The sequence below is a fragment of the Anopheles gambiae genome, chromosome 3 (assembly GCF_943734735.2).
Source record: "Anopheles gambiae chromosome 3, idAnoGambNW_F1_1, whole genome shotgun sequence".
NCBI classification, from domain to species: domain Eukaryota; kingdom Metazoa; phylum Arthropoda; class Insecta; order Diptera; family Culicidae; genus Anopheles; species Anopheles gambiae.
Genome location: NC_064602.1, coordinates 26,103,203 through 26,122,357, shown reverse-complemented (window position 1 = coordinate 26,122,357; position 19,155 = coordinate 26,103,203). Strand labels below are relative to the sequence as shown.

At 52.3% G+C, this 19,155-nt stretch overlaps 1 protein-coding gene across 2 annotated transcripts in view; it reads right to left on the bottom strand.

Annotated features, from left to right (window-relative positions):
- The window catches only part of LOC1280082 (protein expanded), a 47,818-nt gene that overhangs the window by 3,088 nt on the left and 25,575 nt on the right, over window positions 1-19,155 (bottom strand). For both annotated transcript variants that reach the window (XM_061662346.1, XM_061662345.1), the window contains 4 exons: window positions 12,917-13,050; window positions 11,161-11,306; window positions 4,042-4,121; window positions 66-3,927 (listed from right to left, as the gene is read on the bottom strand). In XM_061662346.1, coding sequence (XP_061518330.1) covers window positions 66-3,927; window positions 4,042-4,121; window positions 11,161-11,306; window positions 12,917-13,008 — 4,180 coding nt within the window. In that variant the 5' untranslated portion in view covers window positions 13,009-13,050. The remainder of the gene's footprint in view (window positions 1-65; window positions 3,928-4,041; window positions 4,122-11,160; window positions 11,307-12,916; window positions 13,051-19,155) is intronic.

Here is a 19,155-nt window from a genome sequence, read left to right as displayed (position 1 = left end):
AAAACATTATAAGGTTGCTCTGTTAAACTCTTGCCTTGTTTAAAGTATTAATCACACCAACTTACCTTCCGGTGGCCGTTCCGGATTGAACGCTGGCACGACCGGCTGCGAAGGTGAGGGGACAGCCATCGGGGGCTTCGGGATGAGCTTCTCCATCGGCGTTGGCAGCGGCAGCGGTGGCTTCCGGATCGCTTTCTTGCTCTCGTACGGCGGTGGCGGCGGTGGCGGCGGATGGCGCCGTATCTTGGGCGTACTTTCGACCGAGTTAAGGATGTTATCGTCCGAGCGGGAGCGCGCGAACAGGGCGGGCGATGGGCCGGCCGATGCCATCGATAGGTGGGCGCCACCGTTCGGCTGCATCGAGCCGGCGCTCGCCTTCGAGGACACCATCGGGCGGGGCCGTAGCGGTGGCGGCGGTGGCGGCTCGTACGAGGAGCAGAGGCTTGCGACCGACGGGCTGTAGAGGGGGGAGTACGCACCCGGCAGCTGGACGTACGTGTCGGACAGGTTTTGGGTGGAGGCGTAGCGCGAGTTCGACGACAGCGCCATCGACAGGTAGGGCGTGCTGCGATAGATCGCGTGGTTTTTGCACGCATCCCAGCTGCGGTTGTGTGCGCGCACGGTATGGTAGGCGAGGTAGGGCGGTGGGGGCGGGCTTTGGGCCATCGCCGCCAGGATCGAGCCCTGCTTCGCGTCTAGGTACTCCTGCTGGCTGATGGACGGGTCCTGGATCGGGTAGATGACGTAGTCGACGTCACTGTACAGCTGCTGCTGGTACAGCTCGATCTGGGACCGGGCCAGCTGGCTGGTGTACACCGTGGCCAGCGAGTGGGGCGGCGGGGGAGGCGGTGGTTGCCGTGGCATCGTTGGTGGTGGTGGTGGGTGGTACTGGCGCGGCTTGATGACGGGCAGCAGCACGCAGGCGGTCGTACGGTGGGGCGGCGGCTTCGGCATCTCCGGGTAGGGGGGCGGTGGCGAGGTGATGGCTTTGTGGTTCGGGTGCAAATTGTACCCCGGAATGCCGGTCGGCACGGGCGGTGGCGGTGGAGGTGGTGTTGCTTGCGCCAAATTGCCAATGTTGTTGACGGTCGGCGCGGCAAAGCTGGGCTTGGGCGTTTCGCCAACGACGCTCGCGTGCGCTTTAAGGATGTTAATCTGGGGCCGGGTGGTGATGAACCGTGCTGGTACTTCCTCGGATACGGGCGCTGTCGTTAGGACGGACGGTGTGACCGGGAGGGCCGGCGGAAGGATCGGACTTTTGCGCATGGCGATCGGTTTCTGCGGGTAGGGCGGTGGGTCACGCAACGGAATGGCTGGCGCTTCCGGATCGGTGGCCGCGGGAGGCGCGGGCGATCGTATGTCCGGTCCACGCAGTCCCGTCGTTTCGTGATGCGCATTGTACGGGGGTGGCGGTGGGGGTGGTTGTTGCTGGGCCAGCTCGACCGGGGGCTGTGGGAGTTGCGGCGGGCGGGTAGGACACGGCACGACTGCAGCTGCCACTGCCGCCGCCATGTTGCTGTCGATGCGTTTGGGCGGTGCCGGCGGCAGCACCTCGTCGTCGTACTCGTCCTCGGTCGGGGCCGTGTCCTCGCTGCCCTGCAGGTAGCTTTCGCCCTCGAGCGGCAGCGGCAGCGTCACGTAGTCACAGTCCGAGTCGAGCGTGTGGCTGACGGTTTTGCGCGACGGGTACGTGCCGCGGCCCACGATCAGATCGGTCAGCTCCTCGGCACTCAGCAGCGAATGCTTGTTGTCCGTCGGATCGCTCCCATCGCCCCGGAACGACCCAGCCGCACTGACGGTCGAGTCGGACCGCATCCGGAACTCGCTGTTCAGCCCACTGTCCAGCCGGGGCCGATGGTAGTCCCCATCGACCGAGTCGACCGGCTCGAGCGGATCCGCCATCTCGCTCTGGCACGGCTGGAAGCTGCCGTAGTGCGAGCTTTCGTGCGACTCCGACTCGGCAATCTCGGACGACTGGCCGGTCAGCTCGCTGCTGTTCATCGTGTACACGCCGCTCGTTTCCGTCGGCGGCACGTGCGCGATCGTGTACACGCCCGAGTGCGTTTCCTCCTCCTCCTCGTTGATGTCGTGATCGAGACAGGTGCTGGTCGCGACGCTCAGTGTACTATTCTGGGCGGTGTGGCTGAACCCAAGCACCAGGCTGCTGCACGTCGACGTCTGCCGCCGGTCCGGGCTGATCGTGGCCTGCACCATTGTGCTGTTGCTGCCGCCACCATTGCTGATCGTGGTCGTGCTCGTTGCGGTCGAGCTTTGAGGCAGGCTGAGACAGTCCGTCGCCACCACGACCGTGCTGCAGGTGGACGAGCACTGCGACCCGATGTTGTGCTGGGAGGAGGGCGACGATTCACACTCCTTCCCGGGGCGGTCGGGCTTACCCTCCACACTGCCACTGTCACTGTTCGCACAGTTGTTGGTGTTGCTGCTGCCGCTGCTGCACGGTACGAGCGAACCGGCCGCATTCACCACGCTGCCCGTCCGGCCCACCGACAGTGCCGCGAACGTGCCCTCCAGCTCCTTGAGCGACACCTGCCCGACGGAGGACGTCTGGCGCGAAACGCTCGGACAGTCGAGCAGGTGGGCCAGTGCGAGGCTTTCCGTCGAGGGCGCGGCCAGTGTCGCCGTCGGCGGCGTGTTGATCATAATCTCCAGCTCGTCCTCCGAGTGGACGCGATCGCTCACGATCCCGGACGTCGTGTTGGAGCTCGTGCTCGAGATGACCGAAATGCGCTGGTCGCTCTTGCTCTTGTACGGCAGGTTGAGGGCACGCGAGCACAGATACGGGTAGCCGTGGATGCAGCTGCTTTCCTCCTCCTCGCGCTTTATCGCCTCCGTCAGCCGGGGCGCTATCTTCATCGAGAACTGGTGCGTCTCGCGGCACAGCGCCAGTATCATCTTGTTCTTGTCGTCGTTCGTGGAGTAGAGCGTGATCTTGCTGTCGCCCGAGCGGATTTCGAACTTTTTCCGATCGAAGCTCAGCTTGCCGATGTGCGGCCACTGGAAGGTGGTCGCGGTCGAGCTGCCATCCTGCGCGATCCGTATGCCCTTCGCGTAGATGCTGAGCGCTACCGTGCCGAGGCCGGTTTCGTTCTTCGACTGCTTCATCCGGAACACGTGCGCGTTGACCGCTTCGTTCAGGTTGCACGCCTCGCGGATGAAGTGCGTCTCGGCGTCGGCCCGGGAGAGGCCCCGATTGTCCCGGTGGCACGTGGTGACGGCCGCAATGCCCCAGGCAGACCGCAGCGCCGGATTAAGGTACTCGTCCGGTCGGAAGTACTCCACCGAGGGCGAACTGGTGGTGGTGGTGGTGGTGGTGGAGCTACTTGCGCCATCGTTCGCTGCGATGTTGGTGTTGGGCTGGACTGGAGGTCCCGAGGTGGTAGTGCAGGCTGAAGAAGCTGCTGTCGAGGTGGACGACACGGACGGAGCACCACCGGCCGATGGGTTCGGGGAGCAGGCAGAGGTGGTACTGGAGTTGCTGCTGGTGCTGCTGCTAGTAGCGCTGCTGGTGTTACTGCTGGCGCTGCTGCTACTGTTACTGCTGCTGCTAACGCTAACGCCCGAGCTAAGGACGCCGCCGCCAGTGGTGCTGTTCAGGTTGGCGGTTGAGCTGCACGGTACCGTCGCAGTCGAGGATGTCGCCGTCTTGATCGAGGGTGTGGTGGGTAGGGTGGTACCGGCATCCTCCGGTGCACTGTCGCCCAGGTCCGCCTGCAACGAGAGGCCGCCGAGCAGCAGCAAACTCTGCTCAGAGCACTCCTTCGGCAGGTCCCGGTTGACCGCGTTGTACTTCAGCTGCAGATAGTAGTTGTGCCGCGACACCTCATCACGCAGCATGAGCGGGCTCTCGATGTAGAACTGCACGCGAAAGTGTAGCTCCAGGAGAGGCTTCCCGTTGGCGTCCAGGCCCTGTGTGGGGTTTTTGGGTTGGAATTGAGGAAAAAAGTCATTAGGTCATTTCAGTGTGTGCTTGTGGAGAAGAAGAGGAGGAGAAGCAAAGAACTGCACTATTCAGCAACTTACATGAGTGTGCGAGGAACGCCAGCTTTTTGGTCCGTACTTGGACAGTTTGCTCTCGGGATCGGCAAACAGGTACTCGCCATCTGTTGGGGTGAAAAAATAGACATCAGGGAAGGTTAGTAACTATTACTTAAAAATCCTTTAATGGAATTACATTTAAATGAACCCAAAGAGTTGCTGTAACGATTGCAACCCAAACAAGAACACGCAATAATGCAACACACCATATCCGGCCCCATCATTCTCGGAAGTGAAGGCCTGCCAAGAGGTATTTCAAGGTTTCCTTCCCTCTCTTCATCAGTAATTATAATCCACCCTATGGAGTGTGCGTTCGCATGTAAAGTTTCCGGGAATGACTAGGAGCTAATGTGCGCTTCATTCAGCATGAGGGACAGGGAACAATTGCAGCAATGCACCTAATTGTCGTGCAATGTATGAGCACACACATACATATGACGCCATATTATCGTGGCGCCAGCGTCATGTCGCCGCTAAGCGGTGGACGCATGCCATATGGTAGAGCTTGCTGCCAAAGCCCCTGGCTCGAGACTTCTTCCGACGGGTCAAGTGCATGGTGTAAACAGAGAAAGAAAGCAGAGTGGGATGCATGGGCGAGAGCGAGAGATAGGACGGGTAGTACTCCATGACGAGGATGAAGTCATCGATCGGAGATGAGCGAACGAATTCCATCCATTCAAGCAATGCAATGGGGGATGATAAAAAGGGCCAGATCGGTGTGGTCTATACAACGCAACAATGCAGGATGTGCCGGTGGAATGATACGGGATTGTTACAGCTACATTTTTCTCCTGTCGCATTCAATGGGGATGAGAAAACAAAAGGACTGTAATGGAATAAAAAACAACAACTTTCAGTTGTGTCTTCAAACAGGCACATATGGCTTCAAAACGATATTGACGTCAATAAGATGTTGAAATAGTCTTAAACTTCAATTTACTCTGTTGTCTAACTCAATTTTCAACCACTGATCTCTTCAGAAAATCACAAAAAACTTGGAAACATAGACAATCTGATGCTCTTTACAAAACACCCGGTGACGTCCCGTCCGATAAGTGAGATCTGGTAGAACGTGGGACAAATGGCAACGAAACAACAATAATAAAAATGCCTGCGATTGATCGTCAAACACACACACACAGAGACACTGCCATTACGAGTTCGCGGAACGGACACACGCACACCATCACCGTCAGAGTCCCGCAAGAGTCCCCTCCCTCCAGAGTTGGAGATCGAGTTTTGAATCGAATCGAATCGGATTCATTGGAATGAATTCCAAACCCGACCCACAAGATGGAGGATCCGACGGAGGAAGGTTGTGGTTGTGTGTGTGTGTGTGTGTGTGTGATGGAGTTTGGTCGCTTTGGTCGATTTGCTGTTAGGGTTGGGTCTCGCGCATAGCTACGAGATACGAGCAGTGGAATACGCTGGAATTCGGATCAACCGGCTCGCTGAATGAATGCCACGACGCTGAGGAGAGAATGCGGGAATGCGACACTTTGCGAGGAGCCCGCTGGATGTTGCAGGAGAAGCAGCAGGCGGAGGTGGAATTCCAGTTTCTGTTTCTCCTCTCCCATTCCTCACCGATCGTACCAAGCCCCGCGTCTAGCCCCGTGTGTGGAGACAACGGGGTGAAAGACGGTCCCGATCGAGCGGGTTATGCGATCGAGAGCGCGAGCGTGCGCGCGCGCGCTCGCGTTCGCCCGCACTCACGATGGCAATGAATCGAAAGCTGTGTGAAGTGAAGGGATAAACGCAAGGTACAGGCATGCCGCAGAAAGTAAAGAGCTTCCAGGTAGTGCTTGGTGTCTCCCTTTTCCCACCGCATCCCATTTCCCTCCTGCAAGCATCGAAAGATCATTGATCGGGCGGGCAGCCCGCGAAAGCTTTTGCACGCGCTTGATCGAACGGTCGCGTTTCAAGCAGGGGGTGCCCACATAAGGCAGGCTCAACGGTAGTGTTATGGTCTGGTGTGTGAGTCAGGGTGCTTGCCGAAAAAAAAAAATCAAACACATATACACACACACAGGCGATGTCCACACCACCCAGCGGCCATTTTGCCACCCCGGGAGAGTTTGAACTTTCGGCTCACGTGTTGTTGCCGTTTTTTTGTTTCGATGCCAACACGCTCAACACCGCTTCTTAGGCTGGTGTGAAAAACAAAACCGCACGAACCTACTTTTAAAAACCAGATTGAACCACATTCTGGCCATGTAAGGTGGAGCGCTCTCGGGGGAGGAAAGGAAAGACCCATATAGAGAGCGAGGCGAAAAAAAGGCGAACAAAACTGTTTCGTTGATGCCTAAAAATATCTGCCGGGCGGAAAGAAAGGTGTTAAACACTATCAGTCTTACTACTACTGCTGCTGCTGCTGCTGCTACTCGCGGTGCGTTTCGGTGACATTTTTAAACACAGAAACACGGTTGCATAAGAGCGATCGAGAGCGTGTGTGTGTTTGGTAGTTTGTTGTGAATGCCGGTGCAGCTGCCGCTGCTGGAAGAAACTCGGCTGACCTGACCTGGTAGTGTCATGTTTTTGATGGACGCTTTTTAATGCGAGCTTTACGTCACCGTTGTGCTGATGGGGAGGATGTTTCTCAATTCAGTGTTTTGCTATCTGCTTGTTTGGAGACATTTATACTACCATGAACATTACGCTATTTTTAAAAATGAGCTTTGATTAATGTCTTTCAGAGGTACGCAAAGAAGCGATATAATTTATGATTTTTGTCCTAAATTTATAGCACGTTATCTGAATAGTTTTCAATTTGAATGATTATTCGATGCAAAGGAATTTGAGCATCGTTTCGAAATAATTGATTGCCATCAAACCTGCGCTAGAACGTTCCAGTGGACCAGAGGTTCGTTCTCTTGCTGCTGCTGCTGCTGCTGCCATCATTCAAAAGACATCAACGCCAAGCGACGAACGCTGCTTGATGATGGGACTGGGATTGAGCACAAAACGGAAACAAAAAAAACCCTCTTCTGGTCCCTCACCCACCCCTCAAAAGAATGAAAAAATCAATGTCCAAAAGCAAAATTGATGATGACAAATACAAATCGATTATGTAAATCACATTTTCAATTCCTTTAACTGCGCAACACACACACACACAGGCACATGGCAACATCGTTGGATGTCTTGTACAAAACATGAGGAATGCTTCATGGTCAATCGCCGTGTGTGTGTGTGTGTGTGTGTGTGTGTGTGTTTGAGGATTGTAAGTACTGTTTGAGAGTTGTCCAAAAGGGTTTTTTTTAATACTTCTCGTTTGTCCAAACTGTTTGAGAGCTGTCCAAAAGGCGGGTTTTACTTGTTCTTGCTTGCCTGTTGCTTTCTTGTTCCTAATTTTATTTGGCATTCGCAACGAGCAGACCAATCCTTCCATCTCTCGCTCCTTCTCGTCTGCAAATACGTTAAGGTGTTGTGCTGGACGGGGCCCGGCCACAACGGTTGATTAATTTTTCAAATCGACAGTTTCATTGCTCTTTGTGTGCAGGACGCGCCGCATGTTAGAGATTGATTTTTGGAAACATTTTTATGAGCACAATAAATATTCGAATAATTTGACACCAATCACTGCGATTGGTAATCGGTATGAGGGATGGATGATGGGTTTGTTTCGGCTGTGGTTGTTGCTGCTGCTCCGGCCAGACCATCGCAACACGTTTATGGTGATTGCAAACGTTCTCCGCATCACGTTTGTACACACAACGACGCAAAGCACTTTATAGCCTATATGTAACTCTTTTCATCGCAAACCAAAATTCGCTTGTAGAGTACTGGCAGAGGAAGTCGAGCAGAGAGTTTAAGAATTTTAATGGAACTTCGAGGCGAAACTGCACGCGAACAAACGCCCCAGTGCGGTGATGACGCTTTTGCCCCTTGCCCTTTCCATCTGCTCGCACTTCTGCCGCGTACGGTGCAGGAAGCAACAAGGATAACGCTCGCAAGGAAGCACGAAGCGTCTTCGGAACGGAAACGTATAATAAAATTCACTCGAGGAAGGTAAAATGAACACACCATCCCGGCCGGTTGAGAAGGAACGGCTTGAACGGAGCAACAAGAGCAGGGAATTAAAGGAAAGAAGCAAAGAGCAAAAAAAAAAGGAACGCAACACGACTGGCCGGGCACAGGCAGGGAAGACAGGGAAGTAGGCGAGTTTAAACAGCATGAATCCCAACAGCGTCCCAAAGGTGGGCTCCCGGGGCGCAGCGCAGAAGGAAGCGCGGTGAAAAGATCGAGATCGAAGGCGAAGACTTGAACGCACGGGAAGGTGGCGAACTTCGGGGCCCGTAGGCCATGATCGCTTTAGTGAGCACGAAAGAGAAAACGCTTGCGCTGAGCGGCCAGAGTTTGGTGGTGATGCTGTGCTCTCTGGCTGTAGCCCGTCCTCGGCTCGGTGTCGTTTGCCGCGCGCTCGGACAGCAAAGCAAACCTGTCCAGGGACATTAGCAGCAGCAACAACAGCAGCAGCAGCAGGCAGGCAGGCAGGCAGGCAGATAGATTGGGCAAGAGAAAGAAGGCAAAAGGCTGGTAAAAGGAATATTACGACGTTGCTTGGGCACGACACACACACACGGCACACACAGCCACATGGAAAAGCATTATGTTTTTTTCTACTTCTCTCCTTCACTTTGGGTTTCGCCTCTTCCTTACCACGCCACACCAAAAGGTATGCAGATAACGATGTGTATAGAGAGTATCGAGCGACAGATGGCTGTGCCGAGGGACCAGGGGAACGACGACGATGATGATGCTGCTGCGCAAGGGAGTTGGAAGCGGATGTGGGGCAGGGAGAGGAGAAAAAGGGAATTGAATCGCGAATGCGGGCATTTTGGGCCGGCTTGCGCGCGGTTGGAACCAATGGTGCGGGAAGCCATGCTGTCGTGGCCAGCATGGAGGAAGAAGAAGAAGAAGCGGTACGCATTAGTGGACAACGGACAGGGGGAGGGATAAGGGGGATTTTCTTTTTGGCGTCGTCGCCCTATGTTGCCCCACGACGTCCCCACGACGAGCGGTGGAACGATGATGATGATGATCGGGAGCTCCTCCTCTTCCTCCCGTGTGTCGATGATCCTCCTCCCGGGGGTTTCATTTCTTGCTGTCCCTTGGCATACTCGGGAATGGAATGGAATGGAAAGGGGGAAAGGGGGAGGGGGGGGGGGTGAAAAAGAAGAACCAGCACACACACACACACAAACACCCAGCAGGGCAAAAATGCGCGCGCGATCCGCAATCGCGTAGGAAAAGGAACGGAAAGGAAAGACGCCCAGAGATCGCGCAGAGTGATCTCGTAGGGGTTTGAAGCTGAAGATCGACTCAATAACAAGAAGAAGAAGAAAAAGAAGAGCTGCCTGGAGGCTGGAACATAACGAGAAAAGGAAAGAGAGAGAGACAGAGAGAAAGAGACAGGGAAAGAAAGGGAGGGAACGCGAACACGGGAACGGGAAACAAGGCACAAGGAATTTCATTTTAGTAGGGGCTTCACAGAAAAGACATAAGACGCGTGTTTCAGTAATTCAGGTAGCTGGTTCGGTGTTGCGCCCGCCCGTATCTCTTCCCCAAACTTCCTCCCCACCTTTAGGGCTCTCTGTATTGTGTGCACGTGTGTGTGTGTATGCCAAGCGCGATCAGTTTTTTTTGCTCTTTTTGTTGTCTTCCTTCTTCAATTCTTTGAGAAATGTGTTTTCCTGCTCCCTGCAAGCGTCGCAAAGCCCTATCGGCTGCAGGTCTGGTCTGTAGTCGAGCTGAGATATTCTTCTCCGTTCTAAAACTTTCATGCTTCAGGGTTTGGTTTAGAAGTTCAGCGAAAAATAGCGAAATTATTGGTTGCATCAATCTTGATTGGGGAGTACATTGATAACTTCCCCATTTCTTAATATTACAAGGAATTTGCTGCAGTTTGTATCATTCTCTTGAAGTTGATACTGCACGTATATGCTCATTTTATTCCTATTCCTTCGACCCCAATTAGCTCCCCCACATTCTTCCGATCTTCTGAGGCTACGGAAGCCGAGGCACTGCTTTCTTTTTAGACCTTTTTTTTTGTTTTTAATTAATGGCGCAGGCGCGAGATATCACATTTTATGACGTCGACCAGCAGCAAGCAGGGAACGGGAACGAAACAACGCTCAACCAAACGGTCTGCCGTTGGTGGAATCCACTTCGATTGGAGCGCTGTTTTGTGAGCTTTTCCCAATGGAAAGTAAGTGGAAGAGCAAGCGAAGCTGTTCGACGAACGATCGGTTCAGGTGATGGTTGGCCTAACCACAATAGATCCCCCTAGCTCCCTCAGCTTTCCACCTCATCAGATGCTCTCCACTCCCCTCCCTCTCTCTCCTCAAAACAATGGCTTTGACAGCGGGAGCAAAAGGCACGCAAGGATAGGAACCTGTGCCGGTGCGCGCAGAATGCCAGCCTCTCTATCGACCGAAAAGAAGAAAAAAACCCCAACAGCTCGTAAACTGTGCCCAGATGAGATCGTCGTCGTCATCGTCGTCCTCGTCGTCGTCATCATCGTCTGCAACATCATCGGAATGTAATCCAAGTGGCTTGCGAGGGATGGGGGAGGAATCTCCACCCAAATGGAGCGACGGCAGCAAGAGGTATATGAGAAACGATAGTGTTGGCATGGAATGTGTTCATGGGGCCGGCCATTCCAGCCCAAGCTTCCCCGAAAACTAAAATAAAAAGGGGGACCTTGCCCAAGAGAAGAAAGGCAAAACAAAAAAATAGCACCTTGCATCGTTCGGGGGATTTTGCTTTTGCTTCTCCTCCTTCGATTACTGCCCGATTGATGTTGATCATCAGTCTACCCAAACCACCCCCCCTTCGAAACACCGAAACCCTAGGACGCAAGGCTTCTTTCTATTAGCCTGCCCTTAGCGTCTCAGGGTCCCAATTCTGGGTCCTCAGCATCTCCCCCCGTTTGGTGGTTTCCAAGCGTCGCTTTGAGAAACGATTAATTATCGCTGGGGGGACGCTCGCTACAGTACACGACCCCTCCCAGCAGGTTGTGCAGCCTTGGTTGGCGGAGTTGCGGTCATGCTGGTGCTGCTGCCTCTTCTCCCCTTGGTCAACTTCCACGACCCCTTCACTTACCTATTAGTACGGCCAGCCCGAACAGCTCCGTGTCCAGCATGCCTTGCTTCGAGAAGTGATGGCATGTTTGTGCGTATACTTCGCGTACGCGACTTTTTGCTTCGACTAGGAAGTAGAGTGTGCGTGGCTGCGGTGTTCCCAATAATCTGGAGTAGAGAGAGAGAAGAAAAAATGCGGAGAACGGAGAAGAAATTAATATAAAATAATCGACTGATAGAAAAAAAGGTGCATTACCTTTGAAACATGCCTTATATAGTACAAAAAGCGATCTTACAAAACAAAACAAAAATACAACAGTTTACAATACATTTTTACAGCTACAAGTGTGAGTGAGCACAGTGAGTTGGCATTTGGTTGGCCACTGCGTGGGGCGGTAAAAGGAGAAAGGCCCGGCACTAGCCTGGCCCATAGTGTTCCGGTGGCGTTCCTCGGATTCCAAACCCCATCCTACCCCAATCAAGCGGTCTGTGGGCTGCGTGGACGCAGCAAACCGACCACTACAACCACCGCGGAGAGAAACCATATAATTTCGGGCGTTCGCTCTAAACGGTAGGTATGGTGATTTATGATGGTCATAGCCGATTTAATGGGGTCATTGAGATGGAATTTTAATTGATTCGATTATACCGAGAGGAGCGCACAGGGGCGTCGTTGTCGTGCAAGTGCCGCCCGCTCGCCCGGGTGAAAAGGAGGCCACAAACGTCACCACGCACCCCGGGTCGGGGCACATACATTTGAGCTGGTTTTTGAGCTGTATCATACGCCGGCTGGGCCGGAAAGGGACCACAGTGACCCCATCATTAGCCCAGAAATGAGGGAAAACAACCAGATACTGAGCTGAGGAAGGAGAGAGGAAAAAACCAAAACCCAAACACGGGAACATTATCCCGGGGGTCACCCCCGTCGGTCGGTTTGTCAAAAGAGAAACAAGCAACAACAAAGAAAAAGGTTTTCTTTAATTTCAGTATCTCAACAAGCTGCCGGGGACCTTCCGGTGTGTGGTTTATTTTTTGTTCTGGTTGTGACGGTGTGTCCGAAATTAAAGGTCACCGACGGCGGTGCTCTCCGGGTCGGGGTTGATCGGGGTTTTACGACCACGCGAAAGGAATTTCCAAAATTACGGTAGGATCGGGTTGTTTCGACGATCGAACCAAATGCGTCTGTGCGGCGCCAATCGTCCGTCGTGCGCGGTTTGGCCCTAGAGAGGCTGCCAAGGTCACAGCACCGCGCAGATGGTGGTATTGGAATTACGGAAATTAAGAACAAAGCGTTGTCGGCCACATGAAATCTAATCGGATTATTACCAGCCGCCCGTTTATGGTGCGTGTTCTGTAAATAAAAAAGGCTTCCAAAAATAGATTCCTACAATCGACCGCATTCCACACGTCGTAGCATCGCCGTGTGTAAACGAAACTGATCGAATTTCCGACCTGAGAACACACACACACACACACACAAGCCGATCGTGTGGATGCGGGGTTTCAGCATAACCAGCAAAGACATCAACGACAGCATCGGAAACATTCACCGATGCTTGGCACTCTAATGGAGGAGCGAGGGACGGAAATAAGGCGACTCAATCTTGCTTGAGACCTCGGCGAAGGTCAACGAGGCTTTTGTTGATTGTTGATTTTTTTTTCGCATACCTGTAGAACGAATGGAATGTAGCCAACTCTTCACAATCGAACGATCATCATTTGCTTCTCAAAAACACTTCCTAGCAACTATCTTACCGTGTAGTGGGTTTAATACTTACTTTAAAGCTAGAAATCTGGTACCCGGAGGCAGAGGTCGGGAGGGTGGTGCGCAAACCTCTAAGGGTGCGCTGACGGTACAAAAAGCTCGCATGCTGCATCGTTACCATCTGCAGTAACCTTTACGAAATATTTCCTGGAAGGGAAGAACAGAAAAGGGCAGACATTAGTATCGGGACTAAATTTGGGGGAAACGCTCCCCATTAGACGGTTTAGTTTGAACAGTTTCCTTGCTGGACCAGCAAACAGGATGCTGAAAATCGTTGGCTCGTTGGTAATCGGTTTTTTCTCCTTTTCTTTGATTTCCAATGCTTTCGAAATGCAACAAAGTTTCACGCAACGGCGGGGACGTTGCATGTCGTATGGTACACGGTGCAGCAACATTGTATGTGCATTGAAATTGATTGCTATGAAGGCTTGCGTGTCTTAGACGTCTTAGGCAGTCGTCGTGGCCGTGAACGGAAGGGTGTCATTAGGGAAAACCTTCGTCAGGCGGCGGCGGCGTTCGTGTCTTGACAGGCTTGACGGTTTCCCTCGGACCCGCACGCTGCCGGTTATGGGCAGGACATCCGCTTAGCGTTAGATAGATGGCTTTAAATGGTGTTGGCTGTTCGTTCCTTAAAATGATCTTTATCCCTGGGCAGCTAGAATCTTTGAGTTTTAGTACAGAGATAGCGACTGGAGGGGAAAGGGAGAAAGATATTTCAGGCTCGAAATGAGTTGGAACAGCAAACAGGCAAACGGATCGTTAAAGCCCCATTAAAGCTAGCAATCCTTCGCAACCGCTCCACTGCAGCCCCGTGTGAATGGCGATGCCTGGGATGTTTGTTGCGTTCGCTGTATTGAAAGTTCGGGAAAGCTTCACAAATCACGCAGCACCGGCATTAGCGTAGCGTACGACAACAATGTGAGAGCCAGCTGCTGGCTGACGGTTGAAAGCGGTCCCATTCCCCTCCAAACGAAAGCGACCCGGAGCTTGTGCCGTGTGGATGATCCTGCAGATCACCGTCACCAGTTCTATTCCAGCTCACAGCAGCGAGCATCATCACCATTTAAATGGGGACTCCGAAAAACCCCTCCTGTGTATGTGCGTGTGTGTGTGATCCAAACGGGGTCCGAAAATACGAAACCCGCACGTATTCATTCCATCCGAACCTTTGGCGCGCGGATCCAACAACATAACAACGTCCCAAACGTCTCTCCCCGCATAGCCGCATTCGACCACGATTCCACCACGATCATCACGATCATCATCAACGGCAGCAGCAGCAGCAGCAGCAGCAGCATCGCGTCGCCGTCGTGTATATACTTATTTTATCCCTTCGGGTTATAAAACCGGTGATGGAATGTGGATCCGTTTCGTTCCGTTTTGTTCAGACGTTTCTCTTTTTTTTTTCGCTCCACCATCACCGGCACTGCCACCATCGTCATTTTGAGCGTCATGATCATGATCGTCCTGCCTCACGCCTCCCGCGGCAGAGTTGTGTTGGGTGGATCGACGGCCGTTTCCCTTCCGCGCTAGACTGGGTGAAGTTCGCTTTCTGCGCCGCGCAACGAGGCTCGCGAGCGCGATTTTAACGCACGGCGAAGAAACATTCTTCGGCTGGGCGCTCGATGCCCGAGGGGTGAGCTCGCGAGCTGGTAGTAATGGGCTACCCCGATCCGAGCCGGGGCGGCCCCCAGCAAGCTCGTAGAAAGCCTTAGCAGGGTTTTAGCACGAACCGGGACAGCATCGCGTACGCGCGAGGTGTTTGATCGTGCAAACGACGAGACGGAGGAGAAAAGAGAAGCAGAAGCGGTACACGAAAAACACATATACAGACGGAGAGCACACAAAACACCCTGGCAGAGGTACGCTCAGAATCGGGGGTGAAATAAAAAACTGAACCAAAGAAACACCAAGCGACGAAGCGGGCCACGGGTTGGAGTTCCCGACACACGATTTGGCTTGGCTTTCGTTTCCAAACCGCGCCAAAAACTCTGTGACGCGCTTCAGTGAGAAGGGAGGTCAGCAAAAGCAAAAAAAAAACAAACCCACAAAAACTGTATGCATGTTGTATCGCTTCAGCAATAAAAATAAATAATTCTGTCTCGGGCTGGGGCTCCTCGCTTAAGCCGCCGTACAAATCGTTCGTTTGTTGCGGGGTTTCGCGTAATACGCGCGCACGAGTCCAAGGAAGCGGGCGAAGCGCTTAACGCCTTTGCGTCCAAACGGCTTCCTGTCTTGGGCGATTCCGTGTTTCCCCGTTGGAGCGCTCCCTAGCCTCCCTCCGTCCCTCACCTGGAGGATAATGTGAGCTAAATCGGGTTTATGTGTTTTTCATTCCTTCGAGCTGTTTCGTTGTTGCTGTTGTAGCAAAGTTTTGGCACCATAGTCAACATCCGATCTCGATGTCGTCGAGGAGAAAAGACATTGAATTAAGGGGAAGATTATCGTTATTCAGAAATGTATCTACGTTTGAAAAACTACTGAATTTTCTTCCGAAATTTGGACTGTTTTCGGTGTAATAAATAAAATATTCATAAAATACATCTACCATTGCACAAAGTCTTACATACAATGGAAATAGTTCCTTTTGGGCATCTTCGAAGTACAGCAGTGCGATCACTCAAACGCATCTCCACAAAGCGACGAAAACACATGGCACGCTGTTGGCATTCCGGTGGCAAAGATGGTTCCAGAATCGCCAAAACAACGCTGCGCGCGCGCTCTCGCAATGCCTCAAGAACTTTCCGACGGCAGACCCGAACGAAGATCGAAACCAGAAAAACCAGCTCTCCGCATGCTTGGCCTTAGACCCTCTTCTCCAAGCCGCCTGCCTCGCCCAACAGCGCCTCGGGCCGTGCCGAATTTCTTTGCCGCTTGATGCCCGGCTGGGTGCCCGTACAAGACGAGATTCGCTTCGTTACGAAACGGAACGAAAAACCTGATGCTGCTGCTGCTGCTGCTGGCAGGCTGACAGGAGAAAAGAACATTCAACACACAAGCACGGCGCGCTTCTTCGCCGTGCCATCTTTGAACCGATTTTACCACCGCTTGGGCGCATCGCGAGGTTCGGTCCAGGTTGGCCCTCCCGAGGTTATCCCGCTTCCCATTCCGTCCCCGCCTGATCGATAGTCGGTGGTTGATTTCGGATGGGGATGGGTTTTGTTTTCGTACGTTTTGGTGAAACGCTTTTTTTTTTGGGAGGACGGGGGGGGGGGGGGGGGGGACCGTCTTTGGTACCCCGCAAGACCGCCCGAAGGTGATAAAGAGAAAAATGAATCGCCCGTGAGCGCGGGCGCGCGCGCGTTCGCTCGGTTCTTCGCTTTTTTTGGTGTGTGTGTAGCGCGGTAGCACCGAAAGATGTCGACGACGATCGCTGGCCACATAGGGCTGGTCCCTTTTGGACCGAACCGGGAGGTGGTGTTGGACGCAATCGAAAAGGGGGGGTTCGGCCACATTCAGGCCGATTGACTTAATGCTAATAACAACCTGTTATACGGTCGCTGCCGCGGAGCAAAACTGCGATGACCAAGCCAAGCCCCAAACCGCGAGGGAGAAAATCGAAAATCGGGTGCGTGTGTGCGTTCTGATTGTATTTTGCTTCTTCACCATCTTGCGTCTCCAAGGGAGTGATTATAAGCACACGCAAACGCACTGTTCTTTTTTTGTGATGGAGACTTAAGGCAAGACAGACCAACTCTTCTCTTAAGACGAGGGAAGACGAGCAGAAGCATTGATAATGTGCGTTTTTTTGGAGGTTTTCTTTTTATCATCCCCTTCTGCTTCTTTTCAGTCGGAGATCACGTGTGTGTGTGTGTTTCTTTTTCCCGCCTTCTTGTATTCAGCTTCCGTGCTGACCTGCTGCACCGCGATGGCAACGATGTTGCTGCTGCTGCCGGTTGCTACACAAAACACACGGCCGGACAGACAATATAATTTTCAAATTCCAGTAGCCAAATGTAATTACACGTGCGCGCTACAACCCGCTCCCGTGGACAGGGAAGAGACGGGCCTCCTTCCCGCTGCTTCCCTCCCCATCACTGTGTGTTTTTTACCGCATTTTATTTTTACGGTTTGAGACACACAAGTGACCCTCTCTCTCTCTCTCTCTCTCTCTCTCTCTCTCTCTCTCTCTTTCTCGCTCTCAAGGTGATGCTGTTTTGCTGTACTTTATCATGTGCATCCACATGCTACTGGCTTTTATTCTGCGCTGCAAAAAAGGCATCCCCCTCTCCCCCTTGCTGCAGAAGAGCATTTGCTCTCGCACCCATCAGCCTGGTTGGTGTCTGGTGTGTACGTGCAAATATGCATCCCATCCCCCGGGGGGCAACATGGGACGGGGAGGGAGAATGAAGCAACGTGTTTGCTTATTGCGCTCACACTTTATAAGCGCTGCTGGATAAAATGCCGATGCGAGACAATGCGCAACGCTAAAGGGTTCTGGCATTATTCACATTCAATTGTTTCACACTCCTTCCAGGGGTGCATGCGTGTGGGTGGGTGGGTTTGCGAGTGTTTTGCGTTAGCAGTTGCATGTGAAACGTCACACAAACGATAACATAATCCAAACGTTCTCTTCCCGGGTCTTTATCACACACCTAAGAGCCATTCACGGTGCTACATTCCGTTCCGCTAAGGCACTATTTAGCACACCGGGTGGGTTTTGTGAGCGTTTTTATTTTATTTGCTTCCCTTCCCTGTATTGGATGCACTTAATTTACAACCAACACTGGTTTGGTGGTGGTTGTTGTTTTTTTTTTTGTTGGCTCGCTCTCTTCTCCTTCTAATTGCTGCACAAGAATAAAAGGTTATGCCTGTGTGCTGTTGAGGAGCGGAACAAAAAGAAGGAAGGTAATTCAAAATGATACAATCCACATCCCCGTAAGGGTTTGCGGCTACACATTCCAACCCCGGGGAGGCGGGGAAGCAGCAGCTTTGCCAAGGGTGCATCGTTACGCGTAGGAGTTATGATTACGCCCATGGAGATGGAATGCCTTTTTTTTGCTCTTTTACACATCTTTGCTCAGCGTCTGGAGATTGTGTAGAAGAATTCCCAACCATGGATGGTAGGTACCACGTGAGGCCTGCTGGATTATGGATTCTTTTGTATGGGCTTTTCATTATCTCATCGTACGAGAAAAGGGGTACGCTTCCCGATAGGGTATGCACCCATTTACGCAATAAGCTCTCAGCAGCTAAGTTCCGTCGCTGTACAATTATTGTTTTGCGCTTTCGTTTAACGGAAATAGTTTGTTTAATATTGATCTGTTTTGCCTCTTTCAATTCAAACTCTTCCCTGATTGCACTGAAAACGTTGGTGTCTAGACATTGGTGAGCACTTCGTGCTAGTCGGTGCTGGTCGGCAAAACATTCCTAAAACCCTCCATCCATCGCTCATTAGCCGGGTGGATGACGCACGTAACTTAAGCTATTGACTTAATTTCTGGTTTGGTGTTCCGTTTTCACGATTCCATCTCCAGCGGCGATCGTGGCCAGGCGAAAGAAATTCCTTCCACACCAAATTAAACAATCATTAGGTGCTTTGGTTTTGTTTTTAATTTGTCTTGCGATGCGGCGTGGGGCAGTATTTACACGGGAAGGCAGGATGGGTCAGAGTGTACGGCATTCGCCATTACCGTTGATGACGTCTATTCAACAAAACGCCAATCTTGACGGGGTCTTCATTTCAATCATTCATATTAACTCTCTTTCAGCTCCACACACAGATAACCCCCATAAGCAGGCTGCGATCAATCAGTGCAAGGTCATTGTCGTGCTGCTTGCTAGTGGATGCTATTACTTCCGTGTTAACATACAAACATTCCATAGTACACGGGGGAAAAGCATACGCACCGCAGGGTGGGAACAAAAAGGTTCATAAATCAAAGCTTCGAGCTGCACTGAATATTGAACGAATATAAATAACAACCCAGCCCAGCAACAAACTTCACCGTCTTGTCTGTGCAGAGCGCTTTTTTTGTGCGTGTACTGTTGCTGCTGTGGCTTTTAAGATTCATATCTAATTTTTAAACCCCAAGCTGGCCAGGCTCGTTGCCAGGCTGGCCACATTCCGGAGTGGTTTAAGCAGCAGCAGCAGAGAGCGAGTAAAAAAACGAGCTTGAATGATAGAGCTTCTTCCAGATGCTTCGCTTTGTCGAGCAACTCTTGCCCGGGTTTTTTCTCGATAGGCTCGAGAGACGCCTGTTGCGCATTTTCCAATCATTCTCATTTCATCATCCCTTCGAGATTCGATGC